The sequence below is a fragment of the Terrapene carolina genome, unplaced genomic scaffold (assembly GCF_002925995.2).
Source record: "Terrapene carolina triunguis isolate 2854851 unplaced genomic scaffold, T_m_triunguis-2.0 Scaffold51, whole genome shotgun sequence".
NCBI lineage: Eukaryota > Metazoa > Chordata > Testudines > Emydidae > Terrapene > Terrapene triunguis.
This window is the reverse complement of record NW_020664402.1, coordinates 2,644,949-2,666,216: the sequence shown is the minus strand read 5'-3', so window position 1 is coordinate 2,666,216 and position 21,268 is coordinate 2,644,949. Positions and strand designations below refer to the sequence as shown.

The following is a 21,268-nucleotide window of genomic DNA, read 5'->3' as shown; positions in this document are numbered from 1 at the left end:
CCACCAGTATGAGTTCACCTCCTGCCAGTGTGCAGAGATTCTAGCTTTGTATCTACATGAAGGCGAGTTTAAAACCAGGTGAGCTCCCTTGTTTTATTCCATAAAGCCAGTCACTCTTTGCTGGTTCAGATGCATGGGCAGGGGTTAATACAAACTGGCAAAGCTCAGCCTAAACTCAAACACTTTACCCCACCTAGACAAACCCTGCTAAGAAACAGGCCCTTGCAGTTCAAAAATATAACTATCAGAGGAATAAATACCAGGGAGGGAGAGGAATTATTTAAGCTCAGTACCAATGTGGACACAAGAACAAATGGATAAAAACTGGCCATCAGGAAGTTTAGACTTGAAATTAGATGAAGGTTTCTAACCATCAGAGGAGTGAAGTTCTGGAACAGCCTTCCAAGGGGAGCAGTGGGGGCAAAAGACATATCTGGCTTCAAGACTAAACTTAATAAGTTTATGGAGGGGATGGTATAGCCTAATTTTGGCAATTTATCTTTGACTAGTGGTAAATATGCCCAATGGTCTGTGATGGGGTGGGATCTGAGTTACTACAGATAATTCTTTCCTGGGCGTCTGGCTGGTGAGTCTTGCCCACATGCTCAGGGTTTAGCTAATCACCATATTTGGTGTCAGGAAGGAATTTTCCTCCAGAGCAGATTGGCAGAAGCCCTGGGTTGGTTTTTTTTTTGCCTTCCTCTGCAGTGTAGGGCACAGGTCACTTGCTGGAAGATTCTCTGCAACTTGAAGTCTTTAAACCATGATTTGAGAACTTCAATGGCTCAGAGACAGGTTTGATACATGGGTGGGTGAGATGCTGTGGCCTGCATTGTGCAGGAGGTCAGACTAGATGATCATAATGGTTCCTTCTGACCTTAAAGTCTAGGAAAACATTGTAGCTATTCTGGTGCCAGTCCCTTGATGTTAACTAACCTGTTTAGTGTCTACACTCCAACTGGAGCTAGTCAAGGCCAGGTCTCTTGCCTTTTGTTGGAGTATCGCGGTGTGCAAGCAGCCTTGAACAATGGCAGAGGGATGTGAACTATGCCTGCAGGGGGTGGGAGCATTGGCTAGCTCACTGCTTTGAGCAGACAAGCCAAGCCTGCCTCTGACAGATCCCACTCCAACATGACTGGCCTGAAGCTAGGCTAGCTACCTGTGCTCTCAGACAGCTCTAGATCTGGGCAAGAGGCCAGTTCTTGTCTCCCCCCAAGAAGTTCAGTTTGAGTAGAACTGAGGCACTCGGTAGGCATGTGTTGATTTTCACCCACCCCTTTGAAAGCTGAACATTTTTAGGAAGAGGAAGATTTCCCCCCACTGTAGCATGTTTGAAAAGGTCCTTTTGTGAAAAGGGTGAAATGGAAAAAGCTGAACCAGGTCTAATTGCTCCTTATGCCAGCAATGAGTCCAACCCCTGCAGTGCTTTCCCAAGGGCTGAGGAGATGAGCCACTCAGCTGAGTGGCTAAGCACCACCTTCCCAGTCTAAGAGCCCAGTTGACCTTCCTCCCAGGGCCACTCACCCAGCAGTCAGAAACTCAAGCTTCAGTGAGCACACAGACCCCTCCAGGGTGCTGGCACATGAGCCCAAGTTGACCAAGGTTTGATCAGTCCAGCCCCATGAAAGACTCTGGGGCATTTTGCACTTTAAAAGCTTTATTTAGTTGGTTGCTCATTTCACTTTTCATGTCAAGCAATCAGCTCGTCACAGCCTCCCCGACACTCTGCCACACAGACAGACAGGTCATCAATGCCAACATCACTCCCTGCGTCCGGGCCAATGACACCTTCCACCATCACCTGCAGGAGGAGAGAGGTCAGTAGATTGTGGCTTTGAGTTGGGCTCCAGGAGTGCCAACAGCAGGAAGTGTTGCTGTTTATGGCACATACCTAGTTCCTGCAGCCTTCTCTATTGGGGATCTGTAGGTGACAGCACGGAGTGGGCACAGCCTTTCCCCTTGAAGCTACCAGGCATCTTCCTAAAGAGCCTCCTGATCACCACATGGCTTCCTCCCTCCCCACCCAGAGATAGAAGGAAATAGAATAGCTGAGACTTAAGACCAACCCAGAGGGGCTCTCACCTGCAGCTTCTGTGACTCAGAGGCCTCCATGCCTACTTGATGCCAGTCTGTGCCCTGCTGCCCTTTGGCAGACCAGATTCTGTGCCACTCAGGGGCATCTGTCAACTTGATATAGATGTTTATTGTGCCTGGTGAGAGAATTCAAGCAACTAGTGCCAATGGGCTATAGATGCCGATAAAGGCCAGTAACAAACCAAACATGGTCCCTGTCCCCTCCCTAAAGCCCCCTGCAGATGAGAGTTATGGGCTACTTTGGTTCATGGGAATAGTCACTTCCACCATGTTGTAGCTCAGGTATAAACTGCTAGTGTTTAGCTAGTATTAGTGGCCACCACTAGACATACCATGTGCTTACACCAAACAGCAAAAAGGCATTGTGTGCATGGGATACATGGTGGCTCCCTGGATCACCTACACCAGGGGTTCTCAAACTTCATCGCAATGTGACCTCCATCTGACAACTGAGATTACTACATGGCCCCAGGAAGGGGGACCAAAGCTTCAGCCCCAGGTGGGGGGCCTGTAACCTCAGCCCTGCCACCCAAGGTTGAAGCTGAAGCCTGAGTCCCACCACCCAAGGCTGAAGCCCTTGGGCTTCCACCCCAGGAAGTGGGGCTCAGGCTTCAGCCCTGGCCCCCAACAAGTCTAACGCCAGCCTTGGCGACCCCATTAGAAAGGGAGTCACAACCCACTTTGGGGTCCTGACAGTTTGAAAGCCACTGATCTAGACACAAGCTTAGGCCTCTGCGGGAGCTTTTCCAAAGGCCCAATATGGGAAGCATCTGTTACAGCTCCAGACAAAGCCATGCAGTGCTGTGCTCAGAATTCAGGGGCCAGTCCTGCCCCACCTCCTTTCCCCAGCTGGAAGCCCTCAGCCAGGATGTCGTAGAGCAGGTGCTGATTAAGACTGAGCTTGCTGCCAGTGTATTATTTAGTCAGTCTTACATTCTCTCAAGCCTTGTCAGAGGCACAAGGCCAAGCTTACCCATGACAGAGCCCAGGGGACTGTACCAGAAGTGGATGCATCCAATCCTTTGCAGGATGGGGCTGATTAGAGAAGTCTTATGTCCTGTGGTTTGTCTGGCAGAAGGGGACTTCAGGGAGATGTAACCGCCTGGTGGAAGACAAGTTGAATCAAATGTAGTAATCCTCCCCGATTGCCCCTCCCCTGTTTAGGGAATTTCTTCCTACCATGGTAGCAAGCAGACAGCTCAGATGTCAGTGCATGTATACAAGATTGAACAAGGTACATGGAAGAGCTGGTAATTCAGCCATGTATGAGGCTAAGGGTTTTGTAACCCAGAAGTGAATTTGCATCCTCCAAATGGCTTTAGGGTTAGGCTTTCAGGAGTCTAGTTCCTGGCTTGTGGTGGGCTGAGTATATGGATACTGTGGAAGTCCCATTCCATTTGGAGAGATAGACACCCATATAGAGGGTATCTGTCCATGTTAGTGTCCCTGGGGAGCAAGCAGCGCTAAGTTTTAGCTATTAAGTGAGCTGCAAAGGAAGTTAGGGGATGGCTCATGCCTTGCATTTCTTTAGGATGCATGAAAGCCTCAGAACTTAGAGTTGGTATTCCAAGTCTGTTACTGATCTTTGCTGGTTTTGCCTAGGGTGACCAGATAGCAAGTGTGAAAAATTGGGACGGGGGTGGGGGGGGGGGGGTAATAGGTGCCTATGTAAGAAAGAGCTCCAAAAAACAGGACAGTCCATATAAAAATCGGGACCTCTGGTCACCCTAGTTTTGCCAGAGGCCCTCTGGGAAAGTCTCAGGAGTTAGACTCCACACCCTGCTTTCTAATGTGTGGTCTTAAGACTTCTGTTCTTCAAATGGGAGTCAGAGGCTATTTGGGTTACTTGACTCTAGGGTTTTGTTAGAGTCCCTTCTCTTCCCATTGCTCAGCTTCCATGCTCAAAGTCACTGCTAGGACTGGGGTCACAGAGACTATGCCTGAGTTGTACCAGCTACTTTGGTCCTCCCAGGCCTATAACCAAGTGCAAGGCTGGGCACTTCCAGCCCTCATACAAGAGGGGCCTTTCCCTTGCAATAGCAGGAGCTTTCCCTGCGATTAATCAGCCAAGCAGTGCTAGTCAGAGGGCAGCATGCCCAGTCTGGCACGGCTCCTTTCCTCCTGCTGAGGAGACTGCCAGTCACCAGAAGGGGAGGCTGCCATGGCTGTGGACACCAGTTTGTCCCAATGCAGACTCCCCTGGTATTCGACTCCATGACTCGGCTGATAAGCCTTCATGTCTTGTGTGGTACCTGGTCTGCTCTCCACAAGGGCTGGAGAACCAGGCCATTCCTGGATCCCATGGCACACAGTTACTCCCACCCCACTGCCGAGAGACCTGCCAAGAGATAGCAGAACTTACCCCTGGAGGGAGGAGAATGGGTTTCTTCAGAGAGGTTGCCACCAATCGCTGATCTAGCAGAAGGTCTCTCCCCAGCAAGTATCCAGTCAAAGTCATCAGTATCACTCTGCTGCCAGCTACACAAGTCCTTTTCAAAGTCACAGACCTGCCAGCCAGGCTGCACCGTAGCCCTTTGAGCTGGTAGGATGTGATGGGCATGTTTACCAGAGCCAGACGGCCTCCTGGGAAGAGGAGCTGCAATAGGCTTGTCCATGGCAGGGGGTGCAGTTGCCTGCACTGCTTTGGCAGAAAGCAGGAATGGAGCCAAGCTAGTTGCCTTTTTCCTGCCCAAGAGAAGCTCTTTAGGTCTAAAGAGCCCATGCTTATAGTCAGGAGCAGAATCAGAGGTACTGGTCTCAAGCCAAGGAACACTTTTGATCTCTTTTGCAGCTGGATATAATCCAGTGACAGGGGACACATGAAACTCTGGCAACAGGATGTGTTGCTTTTGGAATGCCTCTAGAACCTTTGCCCTTAGTTTTTCTAGAGTGTTTGAGAGCAGGGGACTCTGCATTTGTGTGTCCCCATGGGTCAGAGTAATCACTTTGAGGTCTGGATTGCTGTCATGGGGCAGGGCTGGGCTTTCCCCTATATCTGGCAAGGACCTCTTGCCAACAAGGTGTAGGAGCTCTGGGTCCACTGCAAACAGGTCACTGGGGTGCTTTCGAAAAGCCCGTTTCAACTGAGTCACTTTTATGCCATGTGCTTCTTTAGTGCCTGGTGTCGGCATCACTCCCACTGCAGAGCTGGTGGTAGTGCTTGCTCGGTGAGCCTGTGCTTGTGGGGTTGACCGTTCACCATTGGCCAGTCTGGTGGTGTTGATAGCCTGTTTCTCAGATAGACTTGAGTCCTGTTCTAGGGCAGAGATTTTGTTTCCCACATCCCAGTGACCCACTGGTGTTACACCTCCATCAGCAGAGAGAGTGTATTTCCTGCCTTTGCCCCCTGCTAGTGGGCTTGGGGTTTGGGTCTCAAGAGAAGATCCAATATAGGTAGGTTCCACTTCTCTAGATAGAATTCCTCCAACAGGAGATGGAGCTCCAGACTCCATTTGAGTCTTCACAGGCTCTGTGGAAGCCAGTGCAGTTTGGTAGTAGGGAGGCCACAGGGAGGGACTGGTAGGAGTTGTGTCACTTCCTGCAGAAGACATGCTTCTAATAGGAGAATGGGTATAGGCTTGTTCTCCATTTTTCTTTCTATAGCCATGTGTAGCTGTGTACCCCCTCCTCTCACTTGGGCTGCTAGGGGTCTCAGCAGCCTTCACTGTGGTGGAATAAGATGGTCTTGTGGCTTCAGTTCCTGCAGATGGAGTCCTTGCTGTTGGAATTGGTTCCCTGGTCTCACCTGGGAATATGGTTTGAGTCTCTGTACCGTTGCTGGGAACTTTATTCACAGTTTCGGTTGCCTCAGCCCCTGGAAAGCTAGTTCTCTCCACAGGTGTAGGAGAGCCAAGCAGTTGCACTAGTGAAACTTCTGTAATTCCCAGCTCAGTTTGGCTGGTGGTTTGACCTGCTAAAGCTTCCATACCAAGTGCTATCTTGGTAGAAGATGCCATGTAAGTCTCATTTTCTTCAGACAGTGTTGTTCCTATGGCGAGAGGAGAGGGTTTTCCTCGGCCTTTCTTTCTGTGGAAGACGCTGACCTCCTCTAGTCTCGGTGTTGGGGTCTCAGGAGACTGTGTGGATACAGTCTTTGTAGAAAGCCCTAGTAGTTCTAAAGCTTTCATTTCGGCAGGTTGCGTCCCTTCGGTGGACATAGGTGTTTGGCCATATTCTTCCCTGTGGAGGATCATTGCAGGTGTTTCTTGGCTGCTTATAGTTTTGATTTGCAATTCAATTGGGCTGAAAGTTTGGTGGGGTGAAGCCTGCCGCAGTGAAATTCCCTCTGCAAGATCAAACCAGTGTGTCACAGCTTCTAGGGAAGGCACCCCACCCATTGAGGTTAGACTGGTATATTCTCCACCTGTTCGGGTTGTGTTAGTTGTGGGTTTGCTTGTCCCCTGTTCAGGGCGCCTGGTGGGCCAGTTCTCAGGAAGCATCTGCTCATTTACTTGTGTAGACTGCACTTGCTCAGTTTCAGTGCTTAGGGTATCTGAAGGCAGAGGATGGGTAGTAGACAGACCACTTTCCTCTCTGTAACTACTAGTTTCTTCTTTTTCCACCTCTTTTAGGCCAACAGTCTTATCTTCAGGAGCCTCCAGAAGCAGCATTACCCTGGTGGAATGCACAACTTCAGTAGCCGTGTCTGCAATGGGAGTTCCCTCTTCAGTGTTAGAGAGAGTTTGGGTTCTGGTCTGAGTGGAAGTGGTTTCTGTAGCCCCTCTCCAATGTGGGCTGATGGATTGTGTCTCCTGAACAAGGGTTTCCTTGGTAGGATGCCCTCTATGTTCTGACTCCCTTGTTACAGGCCACGTGCCAGCAGGAGTGGCGGTGTAGGGGTGTCCTCCCTTTCTCAGTCCATGGCTGCTGGTGGCTTCTTGCCCATTCATCTCAGTTGATATGCTGAGAACATGTGAGGTATTGTGGAGACTAGCACCAATGCTTGTAGTATTTGCAGTCTCAGTGCTTGGATTTATTACTGGGGCCTTGGGTGTCTCTAGAGAGGCCATTACATATGTGGCTTTAGTTCCCTCTACAGGCATGGACACCCTACCCTGCTTTTTAGGGCTCTTCTGGACTTCTTGCAGCCCCAGGACAGCTTGGGTAGTGGTTTTGGTCAGAGCCTCCAGGAATTGTCCATATGCCACTTCAGTCACTGGCAAGTTAATTTCTTTTGTCGTCAAGCAAGCTTTCCTTTGGCCGAATGGGATTTTCATCCTTGCCAACTCAGTGGGGCTGATGGTTTGGGTCTCAAGGCGCCCTGTGGTGGATGTTACTTTTGAAGGTTCCAAGTGTTTCTCAATTGCTGCTGCTGGCATTCCAGTGGGAGTCAGCCTAGAAATTCCTCCTCTGCCCCCTTTTCTGGGGCTACTTGGGGCTTCTTTTGTACCCACCACCTCAATTGCATTAGTGGTTTGAGTCCCAAGTGCCTCTGGAAAGGTATACACACCTTCTATTGTTTTAGTGTCCACAGGTACCATTCCCTCGGTTGTAGGGGCAGCAGGCTGCTCTCTACCTTCCGTTCCTATCTCCAACCCTTGATCCTCTATTGCTTTTGCAACCAGCACCATTGTACAAGACAGTTCAGTTACTGCAGGTGCTCTCTCCTTGGCAGGAGCAAGAGCATGCTTGTACTCACTACTTTTCTTTCTATAGCTCTCAGCCTCCTGTACTCCCATTCCAACCGGGTGGCTTGTCCTGCTCCCCCAGGGCTCTTGAGGGTGAGGGATGTGACTGGCAGTTCTTGCTGAGGGAGCTCTCTCTAGAGCCAAGATACTTGGCACAGCCTCCTCTCCATGGAGGCGCGTGGCATGTGTTTCTCTGTAGCTCATAAGCTTGTTTGACTCAGGGGAGGCAGGAGTCAGTTGTGGAGGGGGCGGAGAGGTCTCCTCCCTAGCAGGATGAGCCCCTGTGGCCTGCTCTGTTCTTGGGGAAAGCTTGGCAGGAACATTGGAGCCAGTCTGTGCTTGGTGCAGCTGCCAGGTCTCAGGGACGAGTGGAGATTCTTCTGTGGTCATCACTGATTCAGTAGATTTCATTCCCAGAAATGGCTGGGTTTGTTTCAAGGGGAACAGGCCTTTGAGCCTACTTACCTGAAGAAGCATGACTTTGCTCTTGAGAGATGGCACCACTTCTAGGGACTCTATTCTTCCCACAGAAGGGAGTGTAGGGCTGGGTCTTCTTCCTTCCCTCCTGGGCTCACCTTTGAATTCTTGGGCTCCTATACCAGTTCTGCTGCTGGATATGGACAATCTCAGCTGGTTTCCAGTGTTTGTGCTGATCACTTCTGCAGTCTGATAGTCTGGGCTGATTGTTGGGTTGCCAGGTTCCTCAGAGACCATGACATATGTGGGTTCAGTTGCAGCCCGTGAAAGTCTCTCTACGGAGTGAGTGGTGTGACTGACCCATCTGGTTCTCTCTCTGTGGGTGCTTATTGCTTCCTGAACACCCATTTCAGCAGAGTTGGTTGTTGAAGTCTCTGGAGGGAATGTTACTTCTGGGGTTTCACTTGGTGGAGGGGAGGTTCTCTCTACTGGATAGCCATGTTCTTTAGCTTCCATGCCAGTGCCAGTAGTTTCCACAAGCCCAGACTCAGCTGTGGCCTCCAAAGAGGCTATTTTAGTCAAATGCTCTGCATTCAATGGGCTTGTGTTTGGGAACCGAGTCATCATTTGCTTTCTATACACTACTTGGGCTATGGGTTCCCAGGTGAGAATGGAGTGAGTGGTTGGTGTCTCAGAAGTGCCCAGCAGTGGAGTGTTCACAGCTTCTGATGGGTTGGCCATAGGAAAGCTTGTTCCTTCTACATGGATAGAGTGAGGCAGTTGAGCTAATGACACTTCTGTAGTTTGTAGCTCAGTTGCATGGCTCTCTGACATCTTCATGGCATAAGGGTTCATGTAGGTTTCATTTTCTGCAGGCAGTGTTGATCCCAGGGGGAGAGGGAAGGTTTTTCCTTTAGCTTCCTCTGATCTCTGTGTAGGTGTCTCAGAAGCTTGAACGGATAGAGCTTTTGTAGAACGGCACAGCTCACATGCAGCAATGGAAGCTGTAGGGATCCCTTCCAGGGGTGTCAGGCTTCCCCCGTAAGTCACAGCTGCATGCATTTGTTGCTTACTTGAAGTTTTGAGTCTTAGTTCAATTGAGCTGAATGTCTGTGGTGAAGCCTGCAGCTGTGAGGGTCCCTCTGTAGGGTATGCTGCTTTGGTGGGCTTGGTCTGTAAGGAAGGCATCTCACCCACTAAGGTGAGACTGGTATTTTTTATGCCAGTTTGGGCTTGGTTAGTTGTGGGTTCAGTATGGACAGGGGTCAGTTTCTCAGGAACTGTCAGCTCAGGCATTTCTATAGATGGCAACAGTGCAGTCCTTGACCTTGACTGTGGAGGGATAAATGTGACTAGTCCAGCTCCTATTCTGGAACTGACTCTGTGTTCCTTTATCTCCACTTCAGGTAGGCTGGCAGATTCTGGAGACTGGATAATCTGGGGAGAATACCCCTTTTCTGTATCACTGCTAATTGGAAAGAGCATTGCCTCCCTTGTTGCAGAAGAGCTAAATTGGTCTTTAGCTTCAGTCCAAGCAGGAGAGACTCCTGTAATTACCATCTCACTTGGTCTGCTGGCTTGAGCCACTGGAATTTCCAGGCCTGATGCTTCCCTTGTAGGATGTTCCATGAATTTAAGTTCAGTTGCTGTGGAGGATGTTAACACAGAAGCAGGTGTATAAGTTACTTCTTGCCTTCTGTTTGGAGGAGTGTTACTGGCTTCTTGTACCCACATCTCAGGTGAGTTTCTGGTGGACAAGGTAGCTTGGTTTCTAGCTTCACTTCTTGTGGCTTCTGCAGGTCCTGCATTGAGTGGGTTTGTTATTGGGTTTTCAGAAGCCCCCAGAGAGGGTGTTGTGTATGTGGGTCCAATTGCTGTGGGTGACGTTCTTCCCACAGGAAATAATGTATTAATGTGCACCCTCTCTTTATTTCTGTAGTTGGTTTTAGTTGCTTGCATACCAAGCCCAGCTGGTTCAGAGGCTTGGGAGCCCCAATCTGCTGGAAGGGTCTCTGCTTCTGTAGCATACTCAGCATCTTTCACTTTGGTCACCGGAAAGTAAGTCCCTTCTGTTAGGCTAGGAGAACCATGTTGGTGGCTGGCTTTGATTTTTGTGGCTTCAACAAATCCCACCTCAGTTTGGGTCTCCATGGAGGTGGTAGCTTTTGTTGGAGGCACTCTATAGGAGGTTTCCATTCCTGATGAAGACAAGGCTGTACCTTTTTTATGCCTAGTTGTGGCCCCATGCACTCTTATGTCCACTGGGTAAATTGTGTGGTTCTGAACCATCTCAAAGGAGGTAGTTAATGATGTAGGTTGCATCACTTCTGTGGGCTGAGTCTCTGTAATGCCACTGGTAGGAATGGCAATGGTGCTTTGCTCATGACTCCCTGGGCTGTATGCCTGGCTGCTTGCAGACTGGTTTCCCTGCTTAGTTGGGCTGCTGGTCCAGTTCTGTACAGGGGGTAGCAGAGAAGTCTGCTCTGTAGCATACTTCACAGTGAGAGTCTCCATTTCTACAGATGGAGTCTCCCAAGTTGGGGCAGACCTGGTCCTGGTGGGTGCCATGGTGGTTATGGATTTGGCACTCAGTCTGGCTAGGTTCGTGGTCCATTTCTCAGTGCTGGTTGGATGTGGGGTTTCTGTGGCATGTACTTGCTCAGGGGGTGTTGGTCCCAGAGATAGAGGTGCTGTATAGGTCCCTAAACTCTCTTCTGAGGGGCTGGTGATCTCTACTGTGGCCAGCTCAGTTTGACTCTCCAGAGACTGTGTTTGGTCTGAAGACAAGGTCACCACTCCAACTTCAGTTGCTGGAGAGGGCCCCTTCTGTACCAGATAGGTAGAGTGATAGGCCAGCTCTGTTCCTTGGATGCTTGTAGTCTCTACTATTCCCACATCACTTGGCCTGGTGCCCCCTGTCTCCACAGGGGCTACTCTTGCAGGAGATACCAGTTCTGGGAATTCAAGCCCTGCAAGAGCATCTGTAGGAATTTTAGTAGTACCTATTCCCTCTGCTGTCTTCCCATGGTGACTTGTCACTTCTGAGAGCCAAGCAGGAGGGGCCATTACTGTAGTAAAGTCAGGCTCTTTAATGGAAGCAGTGCCCAGGACTGAAGTTTCCCCTGTAGGAATCAGAGGTTTCCCCTCAGCACCTACAGTCCCCATTTCCATGTGACTGGGAGGGGGCTTCCCAGTAGCCTCCAGATAAGTTATGCCATGGGTAGACAGCCTTGTAGGTTCAAATATCTCTGACTCCATTATGGGGTGTTCAGCCAGTGAGACATTTAGGCCTTCACCATCTGTTGCAGTTCTGCCCAGGAGCTCCTCCGTTCCTGCTGTGGGTGCACTTGTCATTTGTCTAGAGGGCCTCCTTGCAGATTGGACTGTTTCAGGGGGTTTGGTTCCTGGAGAGGCAGCTCCTGCAGTGGGAGAGGGGGTGGATACTTTGATTTCCCCTTCTGTTGGGCAAGGTTCCAGCTCGTTAGAGAGGAAGTCCATTATATTCTCTTGGGTAGTACTTTCAGTTGGGCTTTCTGGAAAGAAGTTGTTTAGCAGAGATCCATTTGTGCACCTACATTGTCTCAACTGTCATGCTATGCAACATGCCAAGGATGGGTGCAGGGCACTCTAATGCCAAGTGCATGTTACTACTTCTATAGGATGGGCTAATGTAGCATCTGTTCTGTAGATAATTACCCACCGTAATCCAGAGTGCATCCATACCCCCATTCTGATGTGGGCCCTGATCCTGCACCACCCCTTCCCCTTCAGGCCCCTACCACCTCCCCAAACCTAGCTGTTCCCACAGGAGAGAACCCACTCCCCAGGCACTTACAAAAGGTGTGTACCAAAGTGCTTTGAAGCATTACTGCCCCCACAATGCACTATGGCCCTCCCCCAGGGGAGCCCTTTAGGCACAGAAGGCAGCCAGCTCCTCCCTACCTGATTCTGTCAGAGTTGGAGAACATTTGTAGAGTTTGTTGACTCTGGCAATGTCCGAACTGCTCAGATTCCACCTCTGTCCAAGAGCAACGTAAGGATTGGAGAGTGGTATGATGGTGGGCAAGCCAGTCATACTAAAGGCATACCTAGAATTAAGACGTGAGGAATAATTTGTCAGGAGGCCAAGTAGTTCATGGAGAAGCAGCGATCTTCCAAGCAGTGTGTCCTACATTGAGTGTAGTGGTGAAAAGGTAGCTTCAGAATACCAGGCAAGGTAACTGGAGAGGCTGTTAGAAGCTTCCCTATTCTCCTTCTGTTCCTGAAGGAGGCACTATTCCTGGCTCTGATAGAGAGGCGGCTCCCTCCCAAGCACCACCCATTCATGACACTAATTTGACATGCCACTTGCAGCTGAGAGAACATGACTTTTATATGCTTTGATAGCAGTGAAATAGTTAGCACTGTTATAGTCATTGGGAACCTGAGTCAACATCTCAGATGAATGGGGCAGTTTGCCCCTCAACTATTTTGGGCTCTCTGCAGACTCAGGCAGGCACCACTGCATTGGTTTACACTTCTTCCACATTTAAGAGTGGTTTCTACTTGCATCCTTAAAAGCTAACTGAGAACAGAAGTTCTGGAGAACAAGCTGGCAGCTTCAGGAGCACTGCCACGAGTGGTGTGTGTGGGGTGCTTACCTGCCATAGTGCATGACTGAGGAATAGTCATAGTTCACCAACATGTTGCTGTTCCAGGATTTCATGAAGTTAATTTCAAAACCTGTAAGGCAAGAGGAGTGTAACAGATCTACTCCAACAGCCTAGTCCCCTAGCCTCATGGAGAATGGACTGGGACTTGCAGTACCCTCTGCACAGCAGCAGCACTTGGAAGGGCATCAGTTTTGCCTTGTACAATTGCAGCTCTTCTGGTCCCTCATGGCACAAGAGACCAGTGGGATGCAGTTAAATTGGCATGACATGAAATTTTTTTTACTTTGATTGTTTGGTATCTAGATAGACTGGGGCAATGCTTATTCTAAGTGGCTTTTGTCCTTAATGAAAGGCTCTAAAGTCCAGCATCTCCTACTGACATGTTTCCAGGTTTTGGAATCTGTTCTGCACATGTACTCCCACCCAAAGGAAACTGGAGTTTCTTTCTACATGCAATACCACCATCCTACGCTGGAGATCCCAGGTGTCCAGCAGTGGGCACGTGGGCTGTGTTAGCAGTGGGGTTAGAAGGAGACTCCCTCCGTTTTCCCCAAAGGAATACATTTGATCAGCTATGGAGGTACAGAGTGGAAACAAGCTACTTCCAACTTCTGCAATATCTTTCTCCAAGAGACTGGTTGCTTTCAGGAGAGCTCATCTGGAATGGGCAGCAGAGGGGAGGACTTACCAGTCAAGATTTCATTCCAGGAGATGCTAATGTACTTGTCCCGGTCAGCCCTGGAGTGCTCATGCCAGAAACCCACCACATGCATGAGTTCGTGCAGAGTCACCCCTTTCCCCCTTCTGAGGCAAGCAGGTGCTAGGGAGACCACCTGCATCCCACCAGTGCGTCCAACGCTGGAGAAGCACCTAGTGTGAACCAGAGACAGATGTTCAGGGAAGGGGAGGGGCACACTGCCAAGCAGAGCAGCCCCTGCAACATGACTAAGGCAGGAAAGCTGGAGGCTGCAGAACTTAATCCATCCATGCAGCTTCCACACATCAGGAACTGCCCTGATTTGGTTATACCAGTGTAAATCCCACCAAGGGCAGGATCTGAACTTCAGACTGGTCCAGTTGGAGAGCTAGTAGCATCTATACAAGCCAGAAGGGGCAGAGTCAAGCTAGAGACTGTCCTGGCATTGGAGAAGTTGCCCCATCTGACAGCTTTGCCATTCAGCTCAGGAGGAGTTCTGCTGACCCAGCTCAGGGAACAGAGCCACCTCCACCCCATCCATGGTACCTCTTGCTCTGTCACATGGCTGGCAAGCTCTTTGCCTAAGAGCTTGGGGGCTAGGAGGAGGGGTGGGGGTTACATGAGCAGAAAGACAGCTGAGGGCTCCTGCACTGGGGAGAAGAGTTTAGACTTGAGTTCCTAGGACTGCAGGGATCACCCCTGGCACTGGAAGATCCACCTACAGAGGGGTGGTGGTGCTGCTCAGGCACTTCAGTTGTGCTTTCAGTGCCAAGCTCCCCAGTTCAGTCCCTGCTGAATGTGAATCCTTCCAGCATGTTGGATGGGCTGCTCTCACCTGGGAGAAGAGGGATGTTACGCTGGCTAGGAACATCATGGCCCCCTCCAGTGTCTTGTCCAGAGGATAAAGAGGCTACAACTTCTCCTACAGCTCAAGTAGGAGGAACCCATGTTTTGGTACTAAAGGGCCCAGATGATGTTCTTGCTGCTGGCTAGCAGGGGGTTGTAGGACAGCACCAGTGAGTCTCTGCTAGCTCTCTCTCCAGCAGAGAGTTCTGTGCCACTCCCCAGCTTCTTAGGAGGAGCTGGGGCTTGCTTCAGGAATTTTACTGAAGGGGAATCAAACTTCAGATGAGGGGTTGATGGATACCAGCCAAAGAGGAGTTTGCTTAGGCAGCATGGGACAACCACAAGGTAAAGCCTGGATGCATGAGCAGGAAGTAAGCGAGAGGTTTTACTGCACTACCTCGGAGGCAGTTAAGTTATCCGCTCAGGCTCAATACTAACCCAGACATCGGCATGATAGAGATGAAATCTCTCTGGTACGAGTATGGAACAAACTTGATGCATGTGAACCTTGCGAAGTCTGCAAATGCTTCCTTGATGATCTTCACACTAGGCTTGTCTGGGGAGAACAGAGGTGCTTCAGTGTCATGTCACCTAGATGGCTCAGATGGGCTGTAGTGATGCAGGTGAGTCATGGAGCTCTAGCCCTACCAGATTTCCCTCTAGTAGCTGGAGCTACTGTAGTCAGGTGACAGGGGCAGTGTAATGCCATGTAAACAGACAAGTGGCTCAACACCAGGTGCCATTTCAAGCATCCAGTTTTGTGGCTAGTGGAACACTCAGTGTTCCTGGAGGGACAGGAGCTCTCTGGAACTGGTGACAAGCCAGCTCCAAACTGGTGTAGGAAGTCTGATAAGTTAGTGATTAGTCCCTAGTGAAACTCCTTCCATAGAGGGCCAGGCAGCAGCAAGTCTGTGTTCCTACAGCTGGATGGGAGAGAAACCCCAGCCAGATAGGCAAGGGGGTTACTTTGTTCTGGGCTTTCAGGATTGTAGTGCCAAAGGCCAACTGTTACTGGTTATAAGCACCTTTCTGCTCCCCAGGGATTCTCCTGTTGGTCTCTAGCTAATGCTGGTCACCCCAGACCTGGAACCTGCACTCCAGGAAAGGGCTTCTGAGCACTAGACACCACCTACCATATTTGTAGGAGATGATGTAGGGAATTTGGACCGTTCCTCTTCTCTTTGGCCATTTTGGGCTTGCAGATGAAAACACTCTGAAAGGACTCTGGAGCAGGAGGAAGAGAAACAAGCTGGTTTGGTGGGCAGGTGTCCCTAGGATTGGACTCTCCAACCAGTAGTCCCACCAAGACTAGAGGAACCTGCCAAGTTTGAGTGTGCCCCTACTATGTTCCTCCCCGAACACCCATTACCAGCCAGTCAAGATTAGTTAGTGGCTGCCACTTAATACAATTTAACTGTACTAGCTGCTGCAAGCTGCATATACTGTACTGGGAACAGAGGGAAAGGACACTGAGTGAACCACAAGGGGAAGCAATCTCATGTCCTCTACAGTGAGAGCCCCCCCTCTATTGCTGCTGTGTTTGCATTGTGAAATGGTTATTGTGTTTTAGTCCCATTGCAACACACACACCCACACCCCCCACACCCTTTCATCAGGTCCTTGGAGCTGAACACTGCTTCAGCCAGAATCTGATGTGAGATTCTCAAGCTGAGCAGAGGGCTTGCTAGAAGTATTGGCAAGCCCTGAAGTCACAGAAATGCAGGGTTGGAAAGGACCTCAATAGGTCATCCCGGTCCAGTCCCCTGCACTCAAGTACTATCTAGACCACCCATGACAGGTTTTAGCTTAATTGGTTCTTAAGAAGCCTCCAATGTCAGATTACACAATCTCCCTAGGTAAACACTGGAACAAAACTAACTACCCTGACAGTTAGGAAGTTTGTCCCCAATGTCTAACCTAACTGTCCCTTGCTACAGTTTAAACCCCTTGTCCTGTCCCCAGTGTTAAGGGGAACACTTTATCAGCCTACTCTTTACATCTCCCTCAGTCTTCTCTAGAAGAAATAAGCCCATGTGTTCTAGACCTTTAATATCATTTGTGTTGTGGACAAATTGGAGGAAGTCCCCAGAAGTACTTCTTTCTTGGAATGTAGTGCCCAGCACTGAACACAATACTGCAGCTGAAGCCTTATCAGTAGGGCCCTATCAAATTCATGGCCATGAAAAACATGTCAGACTGTGAAATCCAGTCTCCCCGCTATGAAAAATTGGTTCTGTGTGCTTTTAGCCACTACTACAGAGATTTCACAGGGGAGGCGACCAGTGTTTTTCAAATTCAGGGTCCTGACCCAAAAGAGTTGCAGGGGGTTGCAAGGTTATTTTAGAGGGGCCATGATATTGCCACCCTTACTTCTGTGCTGCCTTCAGAGCTGGGCAGCCAGAGAGCAGCGGCTGTTGGCCAGGTGTCCAGCTCTGAAGGCAGCGCCCCTCCAGCAGCAGCGCTGAAGTAAGGGTGGCAATACCATACTGTACCATCCTTACTCCTCCACTGATGCTGGCAGCAGCTCTGCCTTCAGAGCTGGGCTCCCAGCCAGCAGCAGACAGCTCTCCAGCTCTAAAGGCAGGGCCGCCGCCACCAGCAGTGCAGAAGTAGGAGGTTGTGGTACTGCAGTGTGCCCTCCCCCCCCCCAACTTTGTGACCACCCCACAACTCTTTTGGTCAGGATCCCTACAATTACAACACTGAGTTTTCAGATTTAAATCTTTAAATTCCTATGACTGAAATTGACCAGAAGTGGAAAGCTACTTCTCATGTCTTGCTTACAACAATCCTGCTAATACATCCCAGAATGGGGGAATATTGTTGCAAAATGCAACAACCCACCAAACATTGAGGACTCATTAAGTTTGAGATCCACTACAACTCCCAGAGCCTTTTCTGCTCTACTTCTTCTGAGGCAAATCACATCCCATTTTGTATTTGGGGCAACTCATTCCTTCTTAATCTCAGACATCACATTTGTCCTTGTTGCCTTTCATCCATTTCTTTCAGACAGTTTCTCCAGTACGTCAAGATCATTTCAAATTCTAATCCTGTCCTCCAAAGTGCTTGCAACCCCCTCTCGGCATGGTATCCAGCACAAATTTTAAGTGTACCCTATGGCATTATCCAAACCAATATTTTCATAAATGATTAGAATTAAACCCAGGACAGATCCCTTCAGAATTCCACTCAATATGCCCCTCCAGCTTGACTCTGAAGCATTGAGTACACTTTTCCAATCAGTTGTGCACCTGCCTAATGGTAGGTTCATCTAGGCTATGTTGCTTTAGTTTATGGGAAGGACATGTGAGACCATATCACATTACTGCTTCATCCCTATTCACAAGGCTTCTTACCCCGTCAAACCAACTTCAAATCTTCCTTTGACAGGGATTTGTTCTTAACAAATCCATGCCGACTGATCACTTTATTTTCTTCTAGGTGCTTGCAAACTGGTTATTTGTGCCATTATCTTTCTGGGTACCAAAGATAAACTGACTGGTCTACAGTCCCCTGGGTTGTCCTTATTCCTCTTTTATAGATAGGGGGAAAATATTGTGCCCTTTAGTCCTCTGGGATCTCTACATTCTCAAAGATAATTGTTAATGACTCAGATCTCTCCAGCCAGTTCTTTAAGTATTCTAGCATGCAAGACAGCCTTGTTTTGGGGTTGGTCTTCATGTCCAGGAGCACACTGCACCAATGCAGCTGTGCCACTTTATTGAAGATGCTACTACACTGACGGGAGAGCAGCTCCCATAGGGATATCCCTGTCTCCAGGGGGGATTGGGTTGGTGGATTTCACACCCCTGAATGCCATAGTTATAGGGATTTAGGTCTGTAATGTAGACCTGGCCTAAGTAATTCTTAACTTGTTTTTCCCTATGTTAGGCTCAGATCCTACCCCATTTACACTGATGTTCACCAGGTTAATAATCCAATTACTGCTAATTTTGTGTGTGAAAAGGCATTTAACACTTTAGTCATTGCAGCATTTTCTGTTATTGTCCGCTTACCACCTCATCCTTGGTCTCCCTCTTGCTTCTAATGTATTTGTAAAATGTTCTTGTTACTCTTATGCCCCTAGTTAGTTTAGTCTTGTTCATTGTCTTGGTCCTCCTAATTTCATCCCTACATGCTTGTGGTTTTTATATTCCTCCTTCATAATTTGATATAATTTCATGTCAATTCATCTTCTACCAGGACCACAGCAGGGCTCAGGACCCTGTTGGTCCCCAAGCCCAGACTTTTGGAAGCCAAACCCCCCACAGCAGGAAAATGAACAGTCACCCCCCTGCACAGCAGAGCCATCCACATCTTCAGGAGTCCTTCTCCCCACACTTTGTAACACCAGCATCAGTACTGCTTCTCTTACACGCTCTGAGCAGTGAAGATTGTGAATACTGACATCTAAATCGTCACACAATAGCTGATTTAGCACTCAACAAATGGGGCTGTTCAGGCCCTCTGCAAACAATAGGTAAGGGGGTGAAACATCTCTGCATTGGTGGAACTGGTTTTCCATTGAGTTTGTTCTCTGCCGCCACCACAGCTAGTGAGATTTTAGAAGGAAAGCCAAGACACTACGCTAGTTGAGAGGGCTGTCTGTGCCCCGCTGACTACTTCTCTGTGCTTCCCTTCTCCCCAGGGCAGGGCGTGCATCTTGCTTGAATGCTGCTGTAGCAAATGCACGGACCTACAGTCGGGAACACCAGTCGGGCTCCCAATTCTTGACCCAGTTCTGCCAGCAGCCCCCTGCTCAGGGTTAGAGACCTGACAACAGCAGATATGGCCTCAGTGACCCTGCCTTGTTATTCACCCCTCACCCCCGGAGGGTCACTCACCACCTTGACGATGTCTCCCTCCAGCAGGAAGCTGCTCGCTGGTGCTTCTGGAGGAATGAGCTCTGGAAGTAGGAGAATCCCCCGTCATTTGAATCACTCCATGCCTCAGGGGGAAGGTACATCACCAGGTGAGCAGCCAGCCCAGAGTCAGAACATTTCCTGCATCCTGACAACAGGAAGCTCCACCCAGCCAGTTTGTTAGGAGTCAGCATGGGCCTGCTTCTTGGCAGTGTCCACTGCCTATGCTTCGTTACCACCACTCACTCTCCCCTCCTCCCCCACCCAACACACTCTTCCCCTTGCCCCCCCAGGGGGGGATTGGGTCCGATGTTTTTGGCCACTGTTATCACAGCTTGCATTATCACAGGCATCCCATTGCCCACTCCCAGGGGAGTTAGAGACGCAGAGCGCCAGCAAGAGTTGCTAGACCTCAGCCGGAGATGGGCTGAGCAGGGCGGTTCTCAGGTTACTGTGCCACACCAAGACACTGCTGGAGACTTGCTGGGACAAGCCACCCTCAGCAGAGCCTCAGCTGAGGCAGGGAGCCTGCCCACATGTACACAGCATACACTGGCTGGTATGAAGATGGCGTTCCTGGTCATACAGACATGGTCACCCGGGCAGAACCGGTCCCAGCAAGTGAGAGCTTCCAGCATTCAGATTTCAGAGGGATCCACAGACACAAGTGCCTCAAAGCACAAGGGGATTTCCCACCTTGGTTAATGTCGAGGATCTCATCACTCGCGGGTGGATTCCCATCCGCATGTTGAGGATTTTGGAGCTGGAGGGAGTTGCCAAGGCCTCCTGTAGGGAGAGCTAGAAGGAGGGAGATTAAATAAGTTATTGGAGATTTCACTCCCATCCCCTCTTGGGGTAGGTCAGGGATAGGCATCGAGATGGTTTCACGTCCATTCCACCCCAAGCAGCATCTAACCCACTCACCCCCACTCCAGCTGCAGTTTCGGGAGTGACTTGGGATTGTGGGTGCCTGATTTGAGGGGGCGGCTATTCAGAGTGCTGATCACCCCCCACTCAGAGTCAGGCCTGGATCAGGGCACTAGGGCAGTCTCAAATTGGGTCCTTGGAAATGGGGGTAGCACCAGCTACACCAAGGACAAACCAGACTAGAATACAGCTCCCTCTCCCACAGCAATATTGGCTTTGCAGGGCCCACAGGAGCCAGGAAAGGAAACAGATACAGCTCTGGGCAGTAGAGGCCGGATCTGGCAGATGCATGCTGTTCTCACAGCTTGTCACTTTTACCAAGCCGGCCTTTAGCCACCAGGCACCGCCAATCCAACTCTGGAAAGGTCTCACCCTTGGGGTGCCCAGGTCACAAGAGGAGCTGCTGGTGCAGTCTCAAAGCAATGGGCCAAGTCCTTTTGAAAAGTCCAGGATTTTGACTGTCCCTGACAGATGCTCCAGAGCCCACACTCAGTGAATAGCACTCAGCCACTATGGAAGTATTGCAGCCACCCTGGTTAGTTGCTGTTTAGTGAGGATTCATTTGCACCACATCCACTCAGCAGGGAGCAGGCAGATATCACGAGGGCCCAGGAGATTCAGAAACATCAAGCTGAGTCAGGAGAGAAGACAGTTCAAAGTTTCAAGAATTAAGCTATCCGGCTACTTTTATATATAGAACTTTGTAAAGGTAGCTAAGCTTAGGCCTCACCATCTTTGATCCGCTCAGATCCCCGACAATCCGAGGGAAATCCCCAAGAATTGTGGGGCATTTTACACCAAGAAGAGTCAACACTCCCTCCTCATTATGTTCAGTCACTTCCTAAAGCCCCTCTAGGATCTGCCATTGCCCCAAGCACTAGGCATTTTCAGCCTCATTAAGGAGATGGAGGCACAGCAAGGTTAAACAGCATGACCAAGGTCATCAGCAAGTTACTAACATCAGCAAGAGGCAAGTTGGCAGCTAGTCAAGGGACAGATGTTTAGGCCCCGATCCACAAGGCTACTTGGGCATCTCAATGCCCAGCCTTAGGTGCTTCAGTCCCAAGTTCGGTACTGCTACAATCCACAAAACTCCTGCCAAACCCTGCAAGTGCCTCAGCTCCCTCGGCACCGACGTTTCTG

At 49.8% G+C, this 21,268-nt stretch overlaps 1 protein-coding gene across 1 annotated transcript; it reads right to left on the bottom strand.

Moving 5' to 3' along the window:
• Positions 1-1,690: 1,690 nt before the first annotated feature.
• LOC113407693 (astacin-like metalloendopeptidase) lies at positions 1,691-20,916 on the bottom strand. Its single transcript, XM_029912649.1, has 10 exons — positions 20,856-20,916; positions 19,895-19,996; positions 19,181-19,242; positions 15,467-15,557; positions 14,772-14,889; positions 13,479-13,660; positions 12,779-12,860; positions 12,081-12,226; positions 2,083-2,210; positions 1,691-1,801 (listed from the first exon to the last, which is right to left on the bottom strand). The coding sequence occupies exons 1-10, from the start codon at positions 20,914-20,916 to the stop codon at positions 1,691-1,693; spliced, it is 1,083 nt and encodes a 360-aa protein (XP_029768509.1).
• Positions 20,917-21,268: the final 352 nt, after the last annotated feature.